General features: G+C 41.7%; 1 protein-coding gene across 1 annotated transcript in view; it reads left to right on the top strand.

Annotated features, from left to right (window-relative positions):
* LOC129700787 (phospholipid phosphatase-related protein type 5-like) overlaps positions 1 to 27,363 on the top strand; it is a 98,445-nt gene that overhangs the window by 67,220 nt on the left and 3,862 nt on the right. Inside the window, exons 3-5 of the mRNA XM_055641484.1 lie at positions 352 to 605; positions 6,428 to 6,604; positions 17,167 to 17,301. Coding sequence (XP_055497459.1) covers positions 352 to 605; positions 6,428 to 6,604; positions 17,167 to 17,301 — 566 coding nt within the window. The remainder of the gene's footprint in view (positions 1 to 351; positions 606 to 6,427; positions 6,605 to 17,166; positions 17,302 to 27,363) is intronic.

Below are 27,363 nucleotides of genomic sequence, written 5' to 3'. Positions count from 1 at the left end.
CACCCATTCCTTCTCTCCAGAGATGGTGCCTGACCCGCTGAGTTACTCCAGCATTTTGTGTCTATCTTGGGTATAACCAGAACCTGCAGTTCCTTCCTGCGCATCACCTGACCTGACGAGTGTCTCTCGCAAGTTGTGTTTTACATTAACTAAGGCGCACACACACAGAAACAAATGCAACACAAGTGATTGATGAAAACTCACCTCAAAACTCCAGAATCACTGCTAAAAAGCAAGGGTGATTGTTGAACGAGGTGAAAATTGGATTTCATATTCATTTTTAGTTGAGTTATCTAGTTTGTTTGTAATTTTATATCGAAGGGCACTCTAATTGCTATTTTTATTTCATAGGGGTTTATGCATTTGGACTTTTTGTTACTGATATTTTCGTAAATGCTGGACAAGTGGTGACGGGAAATCTAGCGCCGCACTTTCTCACAGTCTGTAAACCCAACTACACAGCGCTGGGCTGTCATCATGAATCGGCGCAGTTCATCAGCAGCGAAGAAGCCTGCACGGGCAACGTAGATGACATAACAAAAGCCAGGAAGACATTCCCGTCCAAAGAGGCAGCTTTAAGTGTGTATGCAGCAGTATACCTGGCAGTAAGTACATCTTTCATGCGTTATTATATGCTTCTCACTGCTGCTATTTCTTAAATGTCATTGCAGTTATATTCATTGCTTCAAATGGTCACAGAATTGACTCAAGATGGTTGCATATAGGTCTGGAAGAGTAGTTACCTCATCTCTGTGGTAATGCATGATAGAGTCCTATGGTGCAGAAACGTGCCTGCAATGAGCATCAAGTACCTGTCTATAGACTGAAGCTGGAGTTACTCAGTGGGAGGCAGCATCTCTGGAGAGAAGGAATGGGTGACCCTCAACCCGAAACATCACCCATTCCTTCGCTCCAGAGAAGCTGCCTGTCACATTGAGTTACTCCAGCATTTTGTGTCTATTGTCGGTTTAAACCAGCATCTGCAATTCCTTCCTACGCACTTGTCTATAGACGTCTCAGTCTGAAGAAGGGTCTCGACCCGAAACGTCACCTATTCCTTTTCTCCAAAGATGCTGCCTGATCCGCGGAGTTACTCCAGCTTTTTGTGTCTTTCTCCTGTCTATACGACTCCTGTTTCCCAGGAATTGGTCTGTAGACCTCAATGCATTGGAGATGGAGGTGCTCTTGTAGATGCTACTTAAATGTTGTTCGAGTGCCCGTCTCCACCACCAGACAGTCTGCTCTAAATTCCAACCATCAGGATGAAAACATTATCCCGTATTACTCCACTAAACCTTTAACTCCCTTACCTTCAACCTTTAACGTCCCAAAGACATCTGATACTTTCCCCTTTCTAATCATAACTTGTTCTAGAATTTCACTACAAGATACAAGCTACATTTATTTGTCACATGTGCCAGTTGGGACAGTGAATGGGATCACCATACAGCAATATAAATAAAATAAAGAACACAACACGTGATAGAATTCAACATAAAACATCCCCACCAAGCAGAATCAAAGTTTCCCACTGTGAAGGAATGCACCAAAGTCAGTGCCCCTCCCTTTACAGAAATAGAAAGGTCCCGACCAAAACGTCACCTATCCATGCCTGACCCTCTGGAGCACTCCAGCACAGTTCCTTTTACTTAGTGAATAAAAAACAAAAATATTAATTTAAAACCTTGCCATCATCTTCTGGCTCAACGTATATATATTGCCCCTTTCATCCCTAACATGCCCAACTCCCTTGTTACCCGCGTGCCTTAATTTACTTCTAAAATACTTTGGGATTTATTAATTTTATCCTCGGGTAATATTTCATGTCCCCCTCCTTCCCCTCCTAATTTTCTTGTTAAGTAACCATCCTCCATTTTCAACATTTCTGTGGAGCATTTAAGGTTTTTCAGTTCCCTGTCAAAGCCATTTGCTTCCCTTTTTTTCCTTAATCCATTTCTCAGTGACTTTAAACAGCTAGGGTTCTTTGCACTTACAGTTTATACCTTTCATGTTATGGAAACATATTGGCCCTGAAATCTTAATTTTCTTTCCTCTTTTGAAAGACTTCCACTCACTTGATGTGGACTTCCCTGCAATTAGTTGCTCCCAGTCTACTTTTGCCATTTTCGTGAAATGATTTTGATGAGTCTTGACCTTAATATCTAGACTGTCATTATGCCTTTTCATAACTACCTTGGTACTTGCAGAGTTAGGAGCACTATCTGCAAAAGTGCTCTCCCACTGACATTTCAATTACATGCCCATCTATACTCATGATTTGACTTATTAAAGCTGAAATCTGCAGCCAAAACACATCAATAGGAAACAGTTTTTCAAGCTATTTAAATGCATTAACGATCCTATGACTGCCAGACAGACTTGGTGGACCATATCACTTGAATGCAAGCACAGCACCTGGAAGCTTCAGGGAGGCTGCCATTGTGCAAGGTACTGAGGAAGCTTTCAGGTAAGACTGACGTGTGGAGCATCCTATAAGTGGGCGAAGCCACACAGGGCATGCGGCCCAGGTGGTGTAGCTGGCCAAATACTAAAGACATGTGCGTACCAACTGGCAGGAATATTCAAGGACATTGTAAACCTTTAATTTCAGTAGTCTGTGGTTACTAATGCTGTAAAAGAGCAGCTATTGTACCAGTGCCCTGGAAGAGCAAGGTAACATGCCTCAATGTCTGCACTCCCGTGGCACTGAAATCCACTGTAATGAGATAATTTAAGGGATTGATTATAGAACATAGAGCATAGAACATTGAACAGTACAGCACAGGAATGGGCCCTTTGGCTCACAATATTTTGGCCGAACATGATGCCAGGTTTAACTGATCTCATCTGCCTGTTTATGATCCATATCCCTTTATTCCCTGCACTTTACCTGCGCCTATCTACAAGCCTCTTAAACCAGACTGTCATATTTGCATTTACCAACACCTGGCAATGCATTCCAGGTCCCCACTGCTCTCTGTGTAAAGAACGTGCCCCTGCATACCTCCATTGAAATCTCCATTATCACGATGCAAATCAACTCCTACCTCAAAAATGTCCTGTTCAATGTTTCCTATTGCCACAACAGGTCGACTGCAGGTGTTATCTCACTGGCTCTCCATTCTTCTCTGGACCGTCTGGATAACCAGAACACATGTCAGGCTGCTGTTCATTGACTGTATCTCAACATTCAGTGCAATCATCTCTTCCAACCTCATCACCAAGCTCCAAGGCCTCCGCTTCTGTATCTCCCATTGCAACAGGAACCAATATTTCCTTATCAGTAGACCCGAGTCACATCTCCTTCCAACTGACCATCAACGCGTACACCTCAATGCAGCGTGCTTAGTCCCTTGGTCTTCACACCTATGACTGTGTACCTAAGCACAGCTCCAATGTTGTCTGTACATTCTCCGGCAATACCACTGTTGTTGACTGAATCATGGGTGGTGATGAGTCAGCATACAGAGAGAGAGAGAGAGAGAGAGAGAGAGAGAGAACACCTTTCACGCAATGTCAGTAAAACCAAGGAATTACATTGACTTCAGAATAGGGAAGTGGGGAGACCATGCTTCATTGCTGGGTCAGTGGTGGAGTGAGTTAGTAGCTTCAAATTCCTGGGTGTTAACATCTCAGATGACCTGTTTTGGGCCCAGCACGCAGTTGGGATCATGAATTGGGTGCACCAGTGCCTCTACATTCTTAGAAGTTTGGCATGTCATCGAAGACTCTACTATTGTTCTTCAGATGCACTGTAGAAAGTATCCTGACTGGTTGCATCATGGCCTAATAAGGCAATTCCAATGTGCAGGAATGCAGGGGGTTTAAGAGTGGTGGAGTCAGCCCAGTCTCTCAGGGCCTTCCCCACCATCGAAAGCATCTACACGAGGCACTACCTCAAGAAGACAGCATCTATCTATCCCCATCATCCGGCCCATGCTCTCTTCGTGTTGGTTTCATCAGGCAGAAGATACAGAAGCCTGGTGTTACACACCACTAGCATCAGCAACAGCTACTTTCCTGCAACCATCAGGTTCTTGAACTGATCTGCACCATCATAGCCCTACCACAGCAAAGGGACTTTCTATCTATTATTAATTCCACAGTCTCTTCCTCTAAAGAACAAATGCTTACCCTAGCTATTCCCCTCCTTTCTGCATCCATTTTAAAATTCTTTTTCTATCCAGCTTGCTCTCACAAACTGTTTTCTACCCCTTTTAGTAGTTTTTTAGTCATCCCATCCAGGATTCTAAATTTTTGTCAATCTTCAGGCCCACAGTAATTTTTAAAACATTCTATTAATTTTCTTTCAATTTGACGCCATCCTTAACTTCCTTGATCAATCATGGGTGGATCTTCTGAGAGTCTTGGCTTCACAATGGATACCTTGACTCCTTCTCGACTGAGAATAATAAAATTGCTTCGTAAATACTTGCCACAATGTATTTACCATTGTAGCTTTTCATCTGTTTTCACAATCCATTTCAGGGAATTCTGCATTCATACCTTTACAATTGTATTTATTGACCCACAATTTTCGCTTTCTCACTTAATATGTAATCCTACTATGTTCTGATCACATTTTGCCAGAAGATACCTTACAATGGGACAATTCATTAGTCCCAGTATGGATTAATTAATTACCTCATTATAAAGTGTCCTCTAGGGAAAAGTGGATCATAATCATCATCACAATCATACTCATACTTTATGAGCCAAGTATGTTTTGCAACATACGAGGAACTTAGTAAAGTAGGATATGAGACTCAGGATCATCCATGGCCTTATTTAAAGTGTAGGGATGAACTGCAAATGCTGCTTTAAACTGAAGATAGACACAAACAGCTGGAGTAACTCAACGAGTCAGACAGCATCGCTGGAGAAAAGGAATAGGTGATGTTTCGGGTCGAGACTGTTCTTATTTCATGGATTCTTTCTGCTTCTATTTACTATATTCTTAGGAAGATTATATCGGAAAATACTCAGCAGTGCAAGCAAGTGTCTACTCTTCAACTTGTAAAAATACAAAAAGCATAAGTAGTCTTTTATTATCTCTCACTAGCTCGGCCCCAGTTATCAGATGATCTCTGTGTTGAGTACCATGAAGGGAACTCGACCTAAAAAGTTATCTATTAGTTATCTATTTCAACACTAAATAATGGGAATGAACAAGACAAGCAGTCACACAATCTACATATTGACAACCAGGGTAAAGGGAGTTTGCTATACTAAATATTAAATGTTATAGTTTCCATTCTATATTTAATGCAACACATCATAAAAATTGTCACATAAGTGTAATCAGCATCTACAGTATAATCACCATCTACATTTAACAAATATTAGTGCTAATTGAAAAAAACGTACAAAAGTACTGTAAACCATCAGCAATTCCAGAGAGAGAACTAGAGTTAATGACCTGGAAATGCTGCCGTTCTGTGCCGCCTTGTCAGCTTTTAATGTGACCAAATGTTACACAGAGCATTGCTGTTTATGCTAGGCACAGCTTCTCCAAATAAGTTTGCAACAATTGATCTGCAAAAGTTAGGCACTTAATTATACCCTCATATACCAACGACAAACATGGACAATGGGTTTCTTGAAGTTGCAGGTGACCCTGTGTTTCAGGTCAACAACAGTTCTGCTGACCTTACCTTTGTTCATTGACTCAACCTCACCAATGATTTCTCTTGCTTCACTGATCTGCCAAGCGCAGGTTTTTCCTCACTCTGTTCCAAATAGAGCCAGAGTCATAGGTTAAGCAGCCGCAAATGGGCCCTTTGCCCCAAGTCATCCATGCCCATCAAGGTGCCCCATCTAAGGTTAGATTAGTTTAGAGAAACAGCGCGGAAACAGGCCCTTCGGCCCACTGGGTCCGCGCCGACCAGTGATCACCCCATACGCTAACACTATCCTATACACTAGGGACAATTTACAATTTACAGAAGCTAACTAATCTACAAACCTGTACATCTTTGGAGTGTGGGAGAAAATCCGTGTGGTCACGAGGAGAACATACCAACTCCATACAGACAGTACCTGTAGCCAGGATCGAACCCTAGTCTCTGGCGCTTTAGGGCACTAACTCTACCATTGCGTCACCATACCGCCCCCTTTAAATTTACCAACAAAGAATTATAGTTGGTCCCAAAAAGCTAGTCTAAATGTTGAAATCAAGCCTTAAAAAAAAGTTAATGTTACAAAGACCAACTGTTCCTCCATTAAATCGTAATTCCACTTTCTACCAGCCTTATTTTGCAAGCTTCAAACAGATCTACTGGTCCTTTTGCATCCCCTGACAATGGAGAAGGATAATTAAATTGTAAAGGAAATGAATCCCATGGCATTGAATATTTAACCCAGTTCTTAATCACCATCATGCATAAAAACGTTTAACATTGCAGCTTAATTTTCTTTGTGGCTTCAGATGTATATCACGTGCACTGTGAAGACGACTGGAACAAGACTTGCAAAACCTCTCCTCTGTTTGGGTCTCATGTGTTTGGCATTTCTGACTGGAATAAACAGAGTGGCGGAATACCGAAATCACTGGTCGGATGTTGTGGCAGGCTTCATTATAGGAGCAGCAGTAGGAGTGTTTTTGGTAAGTGAATTAAATTGAATTGAATTTATTTATCATTCAGACCTTTTGGTCTGAACGAAATTTCGTACCTTGCAGTCATACATATAATAAAAATGACAAAAACTCACAATAAACACAAATTTAACATCGACCACGGTGAGTTCACCAGGCACCTCCTCACTGTGATGGAAGGCAAAAGTCTTAAGTCTTTGTCTCTTCCATCCTTGTTCTCCCTCTGCGCCTGGGGCGATCCAGGCTTCGGATGTTCTGACCCCGCCAGGCGCTGGTAAGTAACGTCAGTCCCGCGGCTGAATCCAAGCGCCGCGAATGGGCCAGTTCAAACTCCGCGGCCTGGGGCGGTCGAAGCTGACGAAGCTGTGGCCCTCCAGTCCAGCGGACGCAGCTGTTGTTGCGGGAGCTCCGGAAAAAACAGGTCACCAACCTGTGACCTGCGAGCTCCCGACGATGTCGTCCACTGTGACAATGAAATAATGTGCCGGGCCGGTACATAAAATAAAACACTGATTCTCAGGAGGGAGTTTTGATGTGCTCCACATGCAGTAGTCAAGGCTTCATCTGTTCTGTGATGTGTTCTGCACTTTCTATTTACTTCAGAAAATTAGTAAAGTACGTCAAATCCAGTTCAACAGTATAAATAAAGATTCTGCAGGTACTACAGTTATTGAGAAATCTGAATTGCATAATTCAATATTCATATTTACCGCAAGATCAAATTTCAGTGTAAAAGTCATCAAAAATCGTGTGTAGAGCCTATGATTTTTGTACTGGACATATATCATGATATTCTCCATATGTCTGGGTGCCCCATTTGAGGTTTTTAATGTTGCAAGTCTAACCTTTGACATCCATGAGGTACTTAAGTACCAGCAGGCTTCTAATACTCTCGTTACGCCACCTTTTGCATGGCGTAAAAGTTCAGCCTCAGGCTGTAACCGTTGGACATTAGGGCAGGTCTCCTTTAAGGTATGCGTGTACTTGCTTGGTGCTCCCATTTGCCAGAGCTATTGCTCGCGGACAACACCAAACCACAGATATTAATCCTCCACCAAACTCAACCCAAATGTTGACATAAAGAACTGCAGATGCTGGAATCTTGAGTCAAAGTACGAAGTGCTGAAGTAACTCAGAGGTCAGGCAGCATCTGTGGAGGAAATGGAAAGGCAACATTTCTGGTCTGAAGAAGGTTCCTGACCCAAATCATCTCCTATCCGTTTCCTGCTCAGATGCTGCCTGATCTGCTGAGTTACTCCAGTGTTTGAGACAAGCCAAATATTTCTGTTTCTTGACTTTCATTAGCTTTTACACACAAATGAAGTGTAAATAGAACATTTTTCAATTCACATTTTGAGAGTTGCTCAAGGCTAGCATTTATTACCAATATCTAAATACCCTGCACAAAGTAGCCAGCTAGACCATTTCTCCTCTGACATTTCAGAGTCATTGCTGCTTTGTTTAATTTAAGACTATTAAATTAATTTAAATACTGATGGGATTTAAACTTACACTAGATATCTACATTGTCAGTCAGAACCTTGGGATGATGAATAATTTAATTATTGTGCCACCACTGTATCCTGTGGCAATTTAAATGATCAAAACATCACTGTTTCATATACTGTGGCTTCATGTTTTGAAGCATTAAATAAGGAGGAAAATTTAAGCAGCGGAATAGAAAAGCTAGAGAATAATGAATATAGCTTTAGGTTTGTTATTTTCGATTAAATATGAATGACAATGCACACAAGATGTTTAGAAATCAACTGTAACTGTGAAATGTAAAACAATTTTGCATCATATAGTTATGTTATGATCTTTTTAATTTGGTTTGGTTTAGTTTAGTTTATAGATACAGTGCATAAACAGGCCCTTTGGCATACTGAGTCTGCAATAGACAATAGACAATAGACATTAGGTGCACGAGTAGACCATTCGGCCCTTCGAGCAGGCACCTCCATTCAATGTGATCATGGCTGATCATCCACAATCAGTACCCCGTTCCTGTTTTCTCCCCATATCCCCTGACTCTGCTATCTTTAAGAGCTCTATAACTTCCTCTTGAAAGCATCCAGAGAATTGGCCTCCACTGCCTTCTGAGGCAGAGAATTCCACCGATTCACAACTCTGGGTGAAAAAATCTCTGTTCTAAATGGCTTACCCCTTATTCTTAAACTGTGGCCCCTGCTTCAGGACTCCCCCAACATCGGGAATTTAATATTTAGTATTTAGTTTGTGATTTTGTTTACATGTATCATGTCTTTAGTAGATATTTTGTAAATTAGTTTAATGCTAGCTAAATACATACTGCAGCAAATTACACTTTAACTGATACAATTTTATATTGTAATTATTTTTTGTTTACGCTGCTGATTTGCAAAGCAGAATAAACAGAGTTGTAAATTGTTGGTTAATGCAATATCAACCTATTTAAATGATTAATAGTAAATATTATTTACACATTATTGACACCCCTTTACTTTAAATGGCAACAAAGAATCTGCTGGAGGAACTGGGGGAGAGGGCGGGCAACAAAAAGTGGGTGGGGGGGGGGGGGGGGGGGGGGGGGGGGGGAAAACACCCCCTCTCTCCTTCGGGGTGGGGGTGGGGGGGGGTGGGGGGGGGGGGGGGGGGGGGGGGGGGGGAGGAGGAACACACCCCTCTCTCCTTCCGATCTTCCTCTGGGTTTCTCATGTTTCCCACACCGCCTACCGCAACCTTCCATCGCCTGGTTCCAACCACTTTTTACATCCACAGGCTCTCCTCCTCTTCACCTCCCTCCCCCTCTCCACCTCCCTCCTCCTCTCCATCCCCATCCCCATCTGATGTTGCTTCTATTTGCCCATCACCTCTCCTCTCATGTTTCCCATTATCACCTTCTTTACTTACTCGATGCTGGCAATGGCAGCCTTAGAGTTCTGGCTTATCATCCCAACAGCTCTTGCCCCCCCCACCCCCCCCCCCCCCCCCCCCCCCCCCCCCCCCCCATCTGCCCACTTTGTTTTTCTTTTAAGTCCTCTTCCATCTTTCATTAAACTGCAGATAGACACACATTCAACTGCCTCTATCTCCCAACTCCAATCACCAACTTTTTGGTTCACAACAAAATACCCGTTCAGGTTAGATTGAATATATGAATAAAACCAATATGGAAACCAAAAGTATACAGAGCCAACTTTCCCTAATTATTGTTAATGGAAGCAAGAGCCTCAAAGCGTAGTTAGAGGACTTAATATTTTATTCAATTGGAATTCTCTGCCACATAAGGCAGTGGAGGCCAATTCACTAGATGTATTCAAGAGAGAGTTAGATATAGCTCCTAGGGCTAACGGAATCTAGGGATATTGGGAGAAAGTAGGAACAGGGTACTGATTCTGGATGATCAGCCATGATCATATTAAATGGCGGTGCAGGCTTGAAGGGCCAAATGGCCAATCTTACACCTATTTTCTGTGTCTCGTTGTTTCTATGAATAGGAGGTCTATGCTCTTGCCTGTTTCAAGTGATGTTGCTGTTTGAAATTGAAAATACTGATTGTCATTTAGTGACAGAGCTGGTTAGAACTTATGCTGTGTAACCAGACCAGTTTTGTTAGTGGAACAGCCAAGAGACCAAAAGAGTAGAACACAAAATTATTGTTGTGGTTCCCAGAGCACCAGATAAATCAGTCGGAATTCACTTTGCTGATAACCAGGCAACTGTTCTCCTGCTTGCTGTTAGTACTTGCATTCAATGAGCTGCATGGGAACTCGTGCTTTGAAACATTTAGTCAAACCATAAGTTCATGAGTTCATACGTTCTAGGAGCAGAATTAAGCCATTCGGCAGATCAAGTCTACTCAGCCATTCAATCATGTCTGATCTGTCTTTCCCTCTCAACCCTCCTGCCTTTTCCCCATATCCCCTGACACCCTTGTTAATCAAGAATCTGTCAAATTCCGCCTTAAACATATCTTTTGATATCCATTGGACATCATCTGTGGTAACATGGTAATGAATTCCACAGATTCAGCACCCTCTGAGTAAAGAAATTCCGCCTCATCTCCTTTCTCAAGGTACGTCCTTTTATTCCGAGGCTATGGCCTCTGGTCTTAGACTCTCCCACTAATGAAAACATCCTCTCCATATTCACTCTATCCAGGCCTTTCACTATTTGGTAAATTTCAAAGAGGAAGCCCCCTCATTCTTTTAATCTCCACCCGAGTACAGGCCTAATGCCGTCAAACGTTCATCATATATTAACCCAATCATTCCTGGGATCATTCTTGTAAACCTTCTCTGGACCTTGCCAACGCCAGCACACCTTTCCTCAAATATGGGGCCCAGAACTGTTCACAACACTCCAAATGTTGTCTGACGAGCAACTTATAAAGCCTCAGCATTACCTCCTTTCCAGATCCATTAAAATGGGTTCCAGATCTCTTCACTAGCTGGTCAGCCTCTGAAATTTACCTAAATATGATAGGAAATGTTTAAATACATCAAAGGTAAATTCAATCAAGTAATTTCAGCATAATCTTATTATCTACTAAAAGTTATTGGGATCCACATGATCATCCATTTATTTTGTGGGCTTAATATGGCTTCTTAGTGTCATAGATTAAGACACTCTATAGCATGGAAACAAGCCCTTCGGCACAACTTGCCCATGCCAACCAAGGTGCCCCAACTATGCTCGTCCCTTCTGCCCGCATTTGGCTGATATCTCTCTAAACCTTTGAATATCATCTTTGCATACTTTTATGCCTTTTATGATCAACATTCCCAGCAACAAACCTTCAATTTTCATTAAATTCTTTAATTTTTCTTAGAATATTCATCGGGAAAAACATATATTTATAATGTTGCATTGGGATTTCCTTCAGACACCTCTCCTTACAACTGTCAAAATAAAATTATCAATATCGATCTTCTGTTTTCTGCAATTTAAATGATTATTATTGATTCATAGCATTCCTTTTAGCCTCTAACCTCTCGAGACATCTTGTCAAATGATATTTGATAGTCAAGCTAATCAGGATAGATGACACAACATTTATCCATATTGAATTCTTAAAGTATTCCGGCAACTGTGTGTAACCCAACATTTATAAATTGAATTAATGCCTTTATTTATGTTTAGTTTTAGTTTACAGATAGGGTGTGGAAACAGGCCCTTCAGCCCAACGAGTCCCCCCCCCCGACCTGCGATCCCCCCACACTAACACTATCCTACACATTTATACATTTATACCAAGCCAATTATCTTACAAATCTGTTCTTGAATTCTTTCATCATTAGTTCCAGTGCTTCTCACGTTAAGGATGTCAAATTTACATGGAGACATAAAGCACGGAAACAGGCTCTGCGGCTCATTGTGTCCGTGCCATCCATTAACCACCCCTTTACACAAATTCAATATTAATCCCTCCCGTTTTACAATCTCATGTCATTCCCATCAATTTCCCACAGGTTCTAACACTTGATATACATTAGGGACAATTTACAGACTCCAACTAGCGCCTACAAACCCACGTGTCTCTTGGGATGTCGGAGGAAAAAGAAGGACCCAGGAGAAACCCACAAAGTCACAGGGAGAACATGCAAACTCCACACAGACAGCATCCAAGGTCAGGTTCGAACAAGAATCCCCAGCACTGAGGGTCAGCAGCTCTATCAGTCATACCACTATTCCACCCGTAACAATCTTCTAATATCTGTTATGATATACTGTGTCTGACAACAGGAAAAGCATTAGCTGTTTATCTGTCATCTGGTTATACTCCTGTACTTTAAGTACAAATGATTCAGACAAGGCTCCATCTGTTCCATCCACACTTTCTTTGGGATTCGAGGATCTGTTCCATCTGGACCAGTTACCTTGTTAATTTTTCATGCACTGTGAATGTTGATTCCATCTCTGTCAATTTTCCCAGTGACTGAAGATGTATTTCTTAGCCATCAAATATAAAAAATTGATTTTTTTTAAATCACAGATATTACTTCCGTTATGCTCTTCCGTTATGCAAGTGTTTCACTATGTATTTTGGTGCCTTGCTTGTGAAGTATTGGTAGAAAAATCTTAATAAAACAAATTTACTTTTGCATATTTTTCTGTCACCTTCCCTTGTGTAATCCCACATGCGCAACACATATCTAAGTAGCTACTATTTGGTTTGGAATCAGAGACCACACAAACAAGGCGTTAATTAATGCAGGTTTCATTAAGGACAAAGCATTTATACTTAACAACTTAAACTTCACAACACATCAAGTCAAGTCAAGTCAAGTTTATTCGTCACATACACATACGAGATGTGCAGTGAAATGAAAAGTGGCAATGCTCGCGGACTTTGTGCAAAAAAACAAACAAACAACCAACCAGACATACTACAAACAGAATGGAACAGAATCACATGTTCTTTTACATATTAAATATTGTGGGCGGAAGGAAAACGGGAAAAATAAAGAGAAACTTGGGGGTGGAGGGGGCTCTGAGATTGAAGGGGGACCCCACAGGGGGGGGGAACGCAGTCTTGGTTCACCTCTGTGAGAAGATAAGACTGTTCCATGAACTGTTTCCATGAACTTCCACAATGTTTGAGAAACATTTGGGCAGGTACCTGGATAGGATAGGTTTGGAGGTGTAAGGGTCAAACACAAGCAGGTGGGTTTATGTGCAGATGGGACGAGGCAGAGGTTTACATGAATAATCCCAGGAATGAGTGGGTTAACATATGATGAGCGTTTGGCGGCACTGAGCTCGACTCGTTGGAGGTTAGGAGAATGAGGGGGCCCCTCATTGAAACTTACCGAATACTGAAAGGCCTGAATAGTGAGGATGTGGAGAGGATGTTTCCACTAGTGGGTGAGTCGAGGACTAGAGGTCGCAGCCTCAGAATTAAAGGATGTTCCTTTAGGTATGAGATGAGGATGAATTTCTTTAGTCAGAGGGTGATGAATCTGTGGAATTCATTGCCACAGAAGGCTGTTTAGGCCAAGTCAGTGGATATTTTTAAGGTGGAGATACTTATGAATCTATTGGGCAAGTTGGGCCAAAGGGACCTCTTTGTGTTTCCCCAAAAAGAACTTACACAAAAATGACAATGAGCAGCTCTGCACACCACTGCAGCAATGCCACCACCTTGTGCATCGTAATTAAGAGGCAGCCTGTGAACAGATTAATGTCTGCAGAAGAGTGGTTAAAGCCAAGAGCAGCAAAGTTGTGGAGAAATGCATGGAATTAAAATCTACGGCATCGCAACTTGATTAATAAGGGTGTCAGGGGTCATGGTGAGAAGGCAGGAGGATGGGGTTGAGAGGGAGAGATTGATCAGCCATGATTGAATGGTGGAGTAGACTTGATGGGCCGAATGGCCGACTTCTGCTCCTGCAACTTATGAACAAATTTGTCGACGCCAGAAACGTGGCAACTTTTTCTGCTCTGCCTGGGTGAGGTCTGCTGTATGATTCTACCGGATTGTATGCAAAAACAAAGAATTTCACTGTGCCTGGGTACATGTGACAATGAAGTATCAATGAACCATTGGACTCCCAGTCAGTGATGGACAGCTCCATCCACACTAGGGTTCACAGTGTTCCCTTGGCACCAGTCGCAACCCAGTCCAATGACAAAGTCCCAACCACTGAGCACTCTCCAGACCGAGTCATGCCCTTTGTTTATCAGCCACATTTCACGGTTAGCAATTCATAGCAAATACATCAAAACACATCAGCCATTGAAATGCAATTCCACAAGCCTCAACAAGATATTCACCCAAGGTTACCAGTTTAGTTTAGTTTAGTTTGGTTTAGAGATACAGCATGGAAACAGGCCCCATCGGCTCACCGTGTCCACACTGACCAGCAATCAACCTTACCCTAGTACTATCCTACACACTAGTGACAATTTACAGAAGCCAATTATCCTACAAACCTGCACGTCATAAACCGGAGCACCCGGGGAAAACCCATTGATGTGGAGAGACCAGAACTAAAGGCCATATCCTCAGAATTAAAGGACGTTCCTTTAGGAAGGAGGAATTTATTTAGTCAGAGAGTGGTGAATCTGTGGAAATCTTTGCCACAGAAGGCTGTGGAAGACAACTCAATTTATATTTTAGTACGAGTGTCAGAGATTATGGGAGGAAGGCAGGGGAATGGGGTTAGGAGGGAGAGATAGATCAGCCATGATTGATAGGCAGAGTAGACTTGATGGGCCAAATGGCCTAATTCTGCTCCTGTCACTTATGACCTTATGACAGTCACAGGAGAATATACAAACTCAGTACAGACAGCACCTGTAGCCAGGATCGAACCCAGATCTCTGGTGCTGTAACGAGTTGTACCGCTGCACTATGATGCCTAACTGCCGCTTGATCTACTGAATGCTCCCTTTTGGGTAGGATTTCCATGCTATCCCTTTAACCCTTTCCATCCAAGGAATCAATGCTCGACATGTAACATCCTAACCCTTTGAGCACCGGACCCTTATTTTCTTGACTTTTGAATGTTCTTACTTATTAGTGAGCTTTACAGAATTACACAGCATAGCAAGAGATCAGTCTGAGGCTGGTAGAACTGTTGCATCACAGCACCAGAGACCTGGGTTTGATTTTGACCTGTGCTATCTGTGTGGTGTTTGCATGTTCTCTGTGACAGTGGGGGTTTCATCCAGGTGCTCAGATTTCCTCCCACATCCCAAAGACATGCATTTATTTGGTGACTATAAATTGCCCCAAGTGTTTGCAAATGCGGGATAAGATAGAGCTAGTGTGAACAAGTTGCCCTCGACTCGGTGGGTTTTTGTGCCCATTTTCATGTTCTATAGCTCTATCAGACCAGCACAGTAGCAGTAAGAATCAAAATCTATCATATTCTTCATTTTACATTTTCACATTTTATTCAGCAAATGCTGTTATAATAAAAATCTTCATGACTGGATGAGTTAACTCCAGCATTTTATATGTTTCTTCGGTAAACCAGCATCTACAGTTCCTCACTATTATAATATTCATGGTGTATAATTCCAGATGTTCAAAACATTTGAAAGCGTTATTTCAACAGAATCGTTTAATTCAGAGGTTAAATACTTAAATGTACTAATTCAAACATCTGGTTTGCTAAAACAACCTCACTGAGAGCAGATATTCAACCCATTGTGTCCCTGCTGGCAGTAGCCCTTGGGTAAGTACAGGCTGGTGGAAGGAAGAGGCAGGTGTGGATGCAACTGCCCTCTGGAAAGTCTCTGCAGGTAAGGACTGGAATGAGATAGGGTGATAACAGAATCACAGTAACCCTGAGAAATGCTGATAGCTGGGTTAAACACTCCTGACATATGATGAAAGAATGGATCGACTGGGCTTATATTCACTAGAATTTAGAAGGATGAAATGGGATCTTATAGAAACATATACAATTCTTAATGGGATTGGACAGGCTAGATGCAGGAAAAATGTTCCCTGTGTTGGGGGAGTCCAGAACCAGGGGTCACAGTGTAAGAATAATGGGTAGGCCATTTGGGACTGAGATGAGGAAAAACTTTTTCAGCCAGAGAGTTGTGAACCTATGGAATTCTCTGCCACAGAAGGCAGTGGAGGCCAATTCACTGAATGTTTTTAAGAGAGAGTTAGATATACCTCTTAGGGCTAACGGAATCAAGGGATATAGGAAAAAAGCTGGAACGGGGTACTGATTTTGGATGATCGCCCATGATCATATTGAATGGCGGTGCTGACTCAAAGGGCCAAATGGCTTACTCCTGCAACTATTTTCTATGTTTCTCTTGGCTCCACTGGAAGGTCAATTTAAGTTGATGAGGGTTGGTCCTTGGGTTGCAACTAAGCCGCTTAAACTGGAGCCTTGCAGGCCATTCAGTGGTGACCACTTTGACCGGGCTGTCAACAAACAAGCTCATGGTTGATGGTTACCAACCTCAAACACCCTTAGCCTACCCGTGAAGTCATCTAGAGATTACAAAATCCACACCCAAGTCCAACATGAAATCTAACAGACTTCAAGCATTTTTATAGTACAGGTGAGAAGGTCTGCAAAATAGACCTTTTGAACAGCTCCACACCCCAATACTCCACCTAGAAACCAGCTGCTTACAATGAAGCCAATTCCAATTACAACTCTCTGACTATCTTTCCTGGTCCATTGCTATGCTCTCAATTATAAGCACTTTTGGAGATGCCTCAATGTTAGCCTCCATTTTCTGACATCTTCCCTTCATTCTGTTTTGTACTGTTATGTCGCTGTTCTCTTATTTTTCTGTAGATTAAACATTCCCACAGCTAAACGAGACCCCAAGAGTGGAAAGTCATTATCACACATATTCGACTCTCCGATTGAATCAAATTGATCTCAGCAACCAAAAATAAAGTGATACGTTTCATATTTGGTGTTTAAGTTAACGGCGGAAAGTTTTAATTCATTTCATTTTCAGAATTTTCATTGAACCAGTACCCCAGCGTACTTGAACATATGACAATACATTTGACGTAATGTGTTCCTATATATATGTTGATGGTTTAATCCAATTTATTCAAGTGCTGCAATCTGTCTTTCTTCTGATATTTTACATGTGAGGTTGCATGCGTGGTGCATAACTTTAAAGGAAGACACACTGTAAATGAAAACCTGCAGAACAGCAGTATGACCGACATGTCCTTGATCACCTTACAACGTATGGAAAGTCCACTCGGAAAACTAAGTGCGGCGCAGGTAAGTTAATAGATTGTGCTTTCTTCAAATAAAGTAAAGCATGCATTTTGTAACTGTCAACTCCTCTGCAATAAGTATGTTTGCTGTCCAGGTAAGAGATGTTTTAAGTGTTCTGCTCTTCCCATATATGTGGCCGTCTTTACCAGAGTGATATATGCACATAAGATGTAAAAGCAGTAGTATGTCATAAGTCTCTTGAAGCCTGCTCTATTGATCAATAAGATCATCGCTGATTGATCATTTCCCTTGGTTCCAGATTTCCATCAGTTACCTATTATCCTTGATTCTTCTTAAGTCCATAAATATACACAGCAGCCTTGAATATACCTCATGACTCAGCATCTACCGAGATAGCAAATTCCAAATATTTTCACAGAGGAGACATTTTTCTCATCTCATTCCTAGGAGGTAATTCTTCATCCAATTGTCCTTAGTTCACAACTCATAGGAGCAGGGGTAGACCATTCAGCCCATTGAGTCAACTCTGCCATTCAATCATGGCTGATCTATCGTTTCCTCTCAACCCCGGTCTCCTGCCTTCTCCTCATAACCCTTGACACCCTTTTTTATGCCCCTGTCCCACTTAGGAAACCTGAACGGAAACCTCTGGAGACTTTGCGCCCCACCCAAGGTTTCCGTGCGGTTCCCGGAGGTTTTTGTCAGTCTCCCTAATGGTCGAAAGTGCTTTCCGCTTCTTCTATGTTCCGACGATTATTTCAAAAAATTCGAAACCGGCCGTGACTGAAAATAGGTTGCCGTTTAAAAAATCGGTAATTTTTTTAGTCGAAGCCGGTTGCGATGCTAGTTGAAGGTGGTTGCCAGAGGTTGAAGGTAAGACCTTCCACTACCTGCAACCTCCGGCAACCACCTTCATCTTGCATCGCAACTTGCTTCAACCAAAAAATTACCAATTTTTAAAACGGCAACCTATTTTCAGTCACGGCCGGTTTCGAATTTTTTGAACTTATCGCTGGAACATAGAAGAAGCGAAAACCACTTTCGACCATTAGGGAGACTGACAAAAACCGGGAACCGCACAAAACCTTGGGTGGGGCGCAAAGTCGCCAGAGGTTTCTGTTCAGGTTTCCTGAGTGGGACAGGGGCATAACTAATCAAGAACCTGTCAATCTCCGCCATAAAAATATCTATTGACTTTGCCTCCATGGCTGTCCATCGCAATGAATTCCACAGATTCACCACGCTCTGACTGAAGAAATTCCGCCTCATCTCCTTTCTAAAGGTGTGTCCTTTTATTCTGAGGCTATGCCATCTGTCCTAGATTAGTTCTGGATTCCCTCACTAGTGGGAACATATGGGAACATACATTGGACATGGCATTTGTGTTGTTACAGAAGAAGCTGTGAATGTGTTATACCTTTATCCTTTGTCTTTATACTGTGGATGTCCTGACTGTAATTGTGTATAGTCCTTTCTTTGACTGGATAGGCCGGTTGAAAAAGTTTTTCACTGTATCTGGGTACGAGTGACAATAACAAACTACATTAAAACTAAAACTCAAAGGCTTCAGTAATGTCAGCTGAAGCTCCTGACTAATTTTCAAGTAGTTTTGAGATAGATTGGAAACATTGCGTTGGCAGAGGATTCCAGCAAGACAAAGGTTTACTCTGTTGGTGAAGATTAATAATTGCTGTGGATTCAGGATGAATGAGCTGATTCTGTATAACTCGCTGGAAATATTCAAGTTGGTCCTGATGATGAATTTTGCGAGGTCCTGTTCCGATGTATGCATTCCACCCGATCCATGTACAACTGTTCCTCAACTTTCCCGGAGCAAAGAGCAAGGGTTATTCCAGGTAAAAGGAGAGCTCTCAATAAGACAGGTTTTGAAAAAGATTCTGTGACCCAAATGCCCTTCCCAATTATATTACTCTACCATTACTCAAATCAAGTCATGTCAAGTCAAGTTTATTCGTCACATACACATACGAGATGTGCAGTGAAATGAAAACTGGCATCTCTTCTCTTCTCATCTTCTATATCTCTGCCCCGAACTGACCCCGTAGTAAATGCCTACTATGTTCTGTGTGCTGAAGCAAAGCAAGAATTTCATTGTCCTATCAGGGACACATGACAATAAACTCACTTGAACTTGAACTTGAACCTGCTCCAATTAAACACCAAAGGTGCAATTGTGAAGATTGACTGTAACAACTAGCCCAAGAGGTTGACTTAACTTTATGTCTATAAAGGGTGTCAAACGTAAAGAGGCGACCCGAATCGTCGCCCATTCCTTCTCTCCAGAGATGCTGACTGCCCTGCTGAGTCACTCCAGCATTTTGGGTCTACCTTCAGTTTAAACCAGCATCTGCAGTTCCTTCCTACACAGATGGTCCATTATATAGTACTTCAAGTCCCTTTTATGAAACCCTAAAGCATTTCACAAGCACTGATTGTAGTTACTGGAATGTAGGAAGCATGACAGTCGATCTACCACAGCAAATTCCGAGATGATTATAAGCAAATAATCTGTTACTTTAGATACAATTATTTAGAGTTGTGTAATCTCTAATCCACAATACCTCAGCATTTCTTCAAAAGTGATGCTCTATGAGCTCTGAAGCCCAGCTAAAATGGTAGACAAGATCTTGGTATAGCTGTGACTAGCATCAGTTTATTAAATTATTCAGTTAATAAATGCAATATGGCCACAAACATTAAATGGAGCAATTCTAGATACATACCTTAATATATATATTAGTGTAGGAAGGAACTGCAGATGCTGGTTTACACCGAAGACCGACACAAAATGCTGGAGTAACTCAGCGGGTTAGGCAGCATCTCTGGAGAAAAGGAATAGGTGACATTTTGGGTCGAACCTTTCCTCTTTGATTGAGAGTCAGGGGAGAGGGAAGCTAGAGGTATGAAAAGATTCAGATCAGAGGCAGCACCGAGGACCAAGGAAAATTGGAGTTCACAATGGTCCATTGGAAGAAGTGTTAACAAATATATATTTATATATAGTCCATAGAAGGGTCTCAACCCAAAACGTCACCCATTTCTTCTCTCCAGAAATGCTGCCTGTCCCACTGAGTTACTCCAGCATTTTTTGATTTTGTGTCTCTTATATATATTCCTTTGTTTTATACATATTATATATATGTGTATATATATATATATATATATGTGTATGTATATATATATATATATATATATGTGTATGTATATATGTGTATGTATATATATATATATATATATATATATATGTGTGTGTGTGTGTGTGTGTGTATATATATATATGTGTGTGTGTGTGTGTGTGTGTGTGTGTGTGTGTGTGTGTGTGTGTGATATATATATATATATATAATATATATATATATATATATATATGTGTGTGTGTGTGTGTGTGGATGAATTTATATAGTATGTACGGTATACAGTTGTTCTGATTCCAAATGAATCTAACATAAACATTTACATTTACACATTCATGGTGGATGCAAAACCTCAGATTAAAGCCAATGCCCAATTGCACAGAAACCACAATTATGCTTTCTCCTTAAAATATTGCAACCATTGAAGAGATGACAGTTCTGAAGTAGAAACTCCTGCTTGTAAAACAACAGCCCTTTGAATGCTTGTGTAATAATGAACAATGACATCAACCAGACAGCTTCAGGGCAGATGTTATGGTCGAATGATTTTATTTTAGTTTTAATTCAAGGGAGGTAAAGTGGCTTCCAATGTAAGCAAGGCAAACTTGGACATTTTTCAAGATTTTAAACATATCTTGCTGAGGTGTTGCATGCACCAGACTGATGTGAGGTCCTCAGGCTCTGACATTTTCTCAGATACAAGGCAGGAGTATAAACTGGAGCACCTTGGAGTAATCCATGCCGCCACAGGGAGAACATATAAACTCCACACAGCAGCACTGGATCAAAAGGACAAAAAGTGCTGGAGTAACACAGCAGGTCAGGCAGCATCTGTGGAGAACATGATAGATGACATTTCGGTTCAAGACTCTTCTTCGCACTTGAGTTTCTGTGAGATTGCGACACGCATCATGTGTCTTGAAATCTCCCAGCTGTTCAAAGAAGATAGACACAAAAAGCTGGAATAACTCAGCAGCATCATCATCTAACAGGCAGCATCTTTGGAGAGAAGGAAAGGGTGACATTTCGGGTCGACATTCTTCTTCAGACTAGTCAGGAGAAAGGGATACGAGAGACAGACAATGATGTAGAGAAGATCTCATGCCTCTGAATCCTGTTAGAGGTGGAGAAATGGGCAGTATGGTGGCGCAGCAGTAGAGTTGCTGCCTTACAGCCCCTGAGACTCAAGTTCGATCCTGATTATGGGTGCTGTCTGTACAGAGTTTGTATATTCTCCCAGTGACCGGCGTGGGTTTTCTCTGAGATCTACGGTTTCCTCCTACACTCCAAAGACGTGCAGGTTCGTAGGTTAATTGGCTTGGTATAATTGTAATTTGTCCCTAGTGTGTGTGTGTGTAGGGTAGTGTTAATATGTGGGAATCGCTGGTCAGTGCAGACTCAGTGGACCGGAGGGCCTGTTTCCACGCTGTATCTCTAAACTAAACTAAACTAAACTCAATTGAAAGAATTGTAATTCATATCTTCGCCAAAACAGCGAAAGATTACAGAGGACAAATAAACAGCAATTTGCAAGCGTGAAACCTCAATGGGGGTGATGCATAGAGTCAGTGATAATGATCATTGAGAAAAGGATTAACCTCTGAAACAGGTGCAGTGGCAGCAGTCAATTCATGTGATCTCCAACAGTGCTCAGTGGTTACACTTTACCTCCAGTGCCCCGACAGACTGCAGTAGCTGAACCTACTGGGGAGTGAATTTGAGTCACAGCTGATGCTTGAATGTAAGCATGTTCCTGGTTTTACTTGAGAGGCTGCATCACAGGTGATAGTGGTAGCAACTGTCTCTCCCATAGAGCGGTGCCATTTGGAGAACAGGGCTACCGATGGCAATGAAATGGCTCTGCTAACTGCCTCTGGTGCTGAGAGCTAGCGAGAGGAACTGTCATTTTACATTTTCCATCCATGCGAAAAATTCCAACTGCCACACCAGGGAGAGATGGAAAAGGGAAAGTGACCCTCCGACTTAGCTTATCAAAACAGAAAAATAGAGCATCGTTTTAGGATCACTGGCTCTTGTGCTTCAATTTGGAACTGTGGAAATATCAACTTGCATCATGGCATGGGGGAGAGGCTTATGTAAGAGGATAAAAGCTAACAGGGTTCAGAAAAGAGTGCCCTGACAGAAATTACTGAAAAATGAAACATACAAAAACGACCATAAATGCTTGCGAATGATCATATCCACATCACTAGCCTTTTCTGAAGACAAAACCACTCCTGACATGAAAATGCTACGAGGCATTCTAGCTGTGAAACTTGCAGTGTTTTAAGAGCACGTAATCCTGCGTCTTTGATCCATTCGGCTTTAAACAACTTCATGTCTCCATTAAAATACCACGCGGTAGAATGCTTTACAGATAATTAAGGCACACTCCCTCTTAATATTCCCCAGAGTGGCACACTCTTTTATGTTTTTATCTGTTCATTATTTTTGATGAATGACAAATTATTCTCTGACTAGTTATTCATGTTTTATAGATGTTAAGTCAGTATATGGAACTGTGCTCATGTACTGAATAAATAAGGACAGGATACTGATAAGACAATCTATAAACATTGTAGAGTAGTTGACAGATGATAGATTTGCAGGGGTTCAGTGTAAGCAATTCAAACCAATTTGATTATGGGGTTAGGAGGGAGATATAGATCAGCCATGATTGAATGGCGGAGTAGACTTGAAACATAGAAACATAGAAATTAGGTGCAGGAGTAGGCCATTCGGCCCTTCGAGCCTGCACCGCCATTCAATATGATCATGGCTGATCATCCAACTCAGTATCCCGTACCTGCCTTCTCTCCATACCCCCTGATCCCCTTAGCCACAAGGGCCACATCTAACTCCCTCTTAAATATAGCCAATGAACTGGCCTCAAACTACCCTCTGTGGCAGAGAGTTCCAGAGATTCACCACTCTCTGTGTGAAAAAAGTTCTTCTCATCTCGGTTTTAAAGGATTTCCCCCTTATCCTTAAGCTGTGACCCCTTGTCCTGGACTTCCCCAACATCGGGAACAATCTTCCTGCATCTAGCCTGTCCAACCCCTTAAGAATTTTGTAAGTTTCTATAAGATCCCCTCTCAATCTTCTAAATTCTAGAGAGTATAAACCAGGTCTATCCAGTCTTTCTTCATAAGACAGTCCTGACATCCCAGGAATCAGTCTGGTGAACCGTCTCTGCACTCCCTCTATGGCAATAATGTCCTTCCTCAGATTTGGAGACCAAACCTGTACGCAATACTCCAGGTGTGGTCTCACCAAGACCCTGTACAACTGCAGTAGAACCTCCCTGCTCCTATACTCAAGTCCTTTTGCAATGATGTACATTTATGGGCTGAATGGCCTAATTCTGCTCCTTACATTTGTGATTGTCTATTGTCTATCTTATGATTACTAAATTAAACTGATGGATCACTCTGATGTACATTCAAAAATCTCTAAAAACATTTCCACCTGAAAAATGGCTCACTACTTCATACTTGACCTACTAAAATGATCTTAAATAGTGGGTCAGATGTTATTTGATAATAATTTGCCCAGATAATACAATCTTAGGATTTTGGAAGCAACCATATTATGCCATGCTGACCTCTATTGCGTTAAAACCATACTGTTGGTGATTTTAAGGAATGATTAATGCATCTTTAACATTGGTTGTCATGCCAACGATTACTGCTAAACCAGAATAAATCACAGTGCATTATGGGGAACCATGATTAAATTTGATAATCCTTTATATTATGGGGAAATTGGAGATAATAAATGGAATGTTTAAAAAAAAAAAATGTCAGTCATTTTTCATAAATATACTTTGCCACTAGGAATTTCTTCTTCAACAATGACCTTCAACAAAATGGTTTCCGTGACAATTCCGTGGCTGTTAACAGAATCCTGTGCACAAGACAGGATGTACAAGTGATAATGTACATTAAAAATAATAACTCTGGATTAATTCCCTCATTGCATGCCTGCATGGCTGTGTGGCCAGGCCATGATATATGGTGTAGGAAATAATTGCAGATGCCGGTTTACACCGAAGACAGACACAAAATGCTGGAGTAGCTCTGGGGGACAGGCAGCATCTCTGGATAAAAGGAATGGGTGACGTTCCGGGTCGAGATCCTTCTTCACTCCGGAGATGTTGTCTATCCCCCTGAGTTACTCCAGCATTTTGAGTCTGTAAATGGATTTGTATACCAGCTAGAGTTATATTTCAGCTTTTCACGACCTTCTGCACCTTTGACTTCCAACCTTATTTCGTATCAAGAACTCTGTGTGAGTTGAGGTGGTATTTACTGTATAAAAGACCAATTTAGTTTTCATCTGTTCAACCTCTTAATCTTAAAACAATGATGAAATGCTTTCGGATTTATGCATTTGTTTACTTCTATTTTAATGGTTTACACGAAGACTAGTTAAGAGTTAATGATTGCAGTTCTTAAAAAAAGTTTAATGATTTTGTAAAGATTTTTTTAGGTTGACTAAATTGGCATGGTTGCCTGAATTCTTTATTGAAATTTATAGTCGGTATTTCTGAGGTTTTTTTTTTAAATAGTAAGGTTTCTAGTGCATGAGTTTTAAAATGTTGATGACTGTCAATGCTTTCATTGACTTAGTTTAACCAATGTGATGATCAACTGCTTGGTCCACTACTACCACTGCCACTTAGTTTAGTTTATTGTCACATGTACCGAGGTACAATGAAAAGCTTTTGTTGCGTGCTAACCAGTCAGCAGAAAGACAATACATGATTACAATCGAGCCATTCACAGTGTACAGAAACATGATGAGGGGATGACGTTTAGTGCATGGTAAAGACAGTAAGGTCCAATCAAAGACAGTCCGAGGGTCTCCAATGAGGTAGATGATATTTCAGGATCGCTCTCTAGTTGTTGCTAGGATGGTTCAGTTGCCTGATTATAGCTGGGGAAAAAACTCCCTAAATCTGGAGGTGTGCGTTTTTCACACTTCGATACCTTTTGCCTGATGGGAGAGGGGACAAAAGGTAGTTGCCAGACCTTCATTCCCTTTGGATGTGATGGGACATCTGCCCTTCTTCATGAGAGAGAGTATTGGCTATCTGAGAATCAAGGAGCCCATTCCCTTTCTTGTTACACAACATCTTGAATTACCCCTAATCCTAATCTTCCCAAAGTATTGGCTTCAAGTTGTTGTGTCACTGAACATCTTCCTTTAAACATACAGTTGTGACTTCAATATGTAGTGGATTCATCAAGGGACAGGTCCACCTGAAGCTACACTCTCGTGGAAAGGACATTTCCAATGTTGGGAGAGTCAAGGGCCAGAGGTCATAGCCTCAGGATTAAAGGTCGCTCTTTTAGAAAGCAGGTGAGGAGAAACCTTAGTCAGAGGATAGTTAATTTGTGGAACTCATTGCCACAGTGGGCTGTGGAGGCCAAATCAGTGTACATTTTTAAGGCAGAGCTAGACAAATTCTTGGGTGTCAAGGGTTATGGGGAGAAGGCAGGAAAATAGGATTAGGAGGCAGAAATCAGTCATGATTGAATTGCAGAGTAGACTTGATGGGCCGAATGGCCCAATTCTACTCCTATAACTTGTGAACTTGTGATATGTGCCCTGTTGCTTCCCCGTGGATTGTCACCTTGTCGTTGTGGAGAAGCTTGTGTGGTCCTGAGATCCTGAGAGTGATGCTCCTGGTAGGGTCACCCATGGTGGTAAAGTCGATGGGGAGATCTCTGACAAAGAGCAATCCAACAAAGAGCTCAACGGTGGAATAGGCGGAGGATGATGGCTGACCTTAGTGGAGCGTCACGGCTGGGAAGGCGGATGAAGGCTGCAGCAGAAAAGGGTCCCCGGTCGTCTTGGATGCCATGCCACTGGATTCTGACCCAGATCTGTCAAGGACCGTGTGGTGGCTGTCTGTGCACCAGTCTCCCCACGTTAAACAAAGTCACTCACAGGTGTCCTCCATTCGTTTCAAGTGACCGCCCATGATGTGTTTTAACAGCATAACTGAGGCTAGCTGAACCTTGCAATCCTGTCAGTGTTATACATGCAGCACGATTGAATACTGGTCCCATTCTCCATGTGCAATAAGCACCTTCATTTATTTAAAATGCACAGTGCTGATAATGTTTAAAACACTAAAATGCCAGGTTCTGATGTTGCAGGGCACGTAATGAGTTGACATTACTGAGACGTACTTTGCACGTGTAGATGCTACAAGATTTTCATTTTGCGCAGAAAGCTGAATGATAAAATGAATGAGGGAAACTGGAGCCTGAGGGAATAATATGAGAGAACAGGGCAATCTGTTAACCAAATCAGGTTGGAGGATTGTGAAATTTAAGCACAAGGACCAAGAAGGAAGAGCAAATTAGTGGAAAATTTCACGTTTAAATCAGATATATGCGCAGACATCGTTAGTGAATCTGTGAATGGGGATTAATTAAGATTAAGCATAAAAGAAATAGGAAAACAATTTATAATCCCAACAATTTACATTTGAAGGAACAGGTATTTTTAGTTTTTTTAGTTTAGAGATAGAGCGCAGAGACAGGCTCTTCAGCACACCGAATCTGCACCGACCAGCGATTCCCCCAAATTAACACTACCCTACACATACTGTACCAGGGACGATTTACATTCATATAGAGCCAATTAACCTACAAGCCTGTACATCATGGGAGAAAACCAAAGTTCTCGGAGAAAACGGGCAATGGGGAAAAAGCCGGAATGGGATACTGATTTTGGATGATCAGCCATGATCATTTGAATGGCAGTGCTGGCTCAAAGGGTTGAATGGCCTACTCCTGCACCTATTTTCTATGTTTCTATGTAACCCACGCGGTCACGGGGAGAACATACAAACTCCGTACGGACAGCGTGAAGGCACATACTCCATGTAGCCAGGATTGAACTCGGGTCTTTGGCGCTATAAGGCAGCAGCGCC

This window comes from Leucoraja erinacea, chromosome 10 (genome assembly GCF_028641065.1).
Source record: "Leucoraja erinacea ecotype New England chromosome 10, Leri_hhj_1, whole genome shotgun sequence".
Taxonomy (NCBI): Eukaryota; Metazoa; Chordata; class Chondrichthyes; order Rajiformes; family Rajidae; genus Leucoraja; species Leucoraja erinaceus.
The sequence above is the reverse complement of the archived record's forward strand: the minus strand, read 5'-3'. Positions and strand labels throughout refer to the sequence as shown.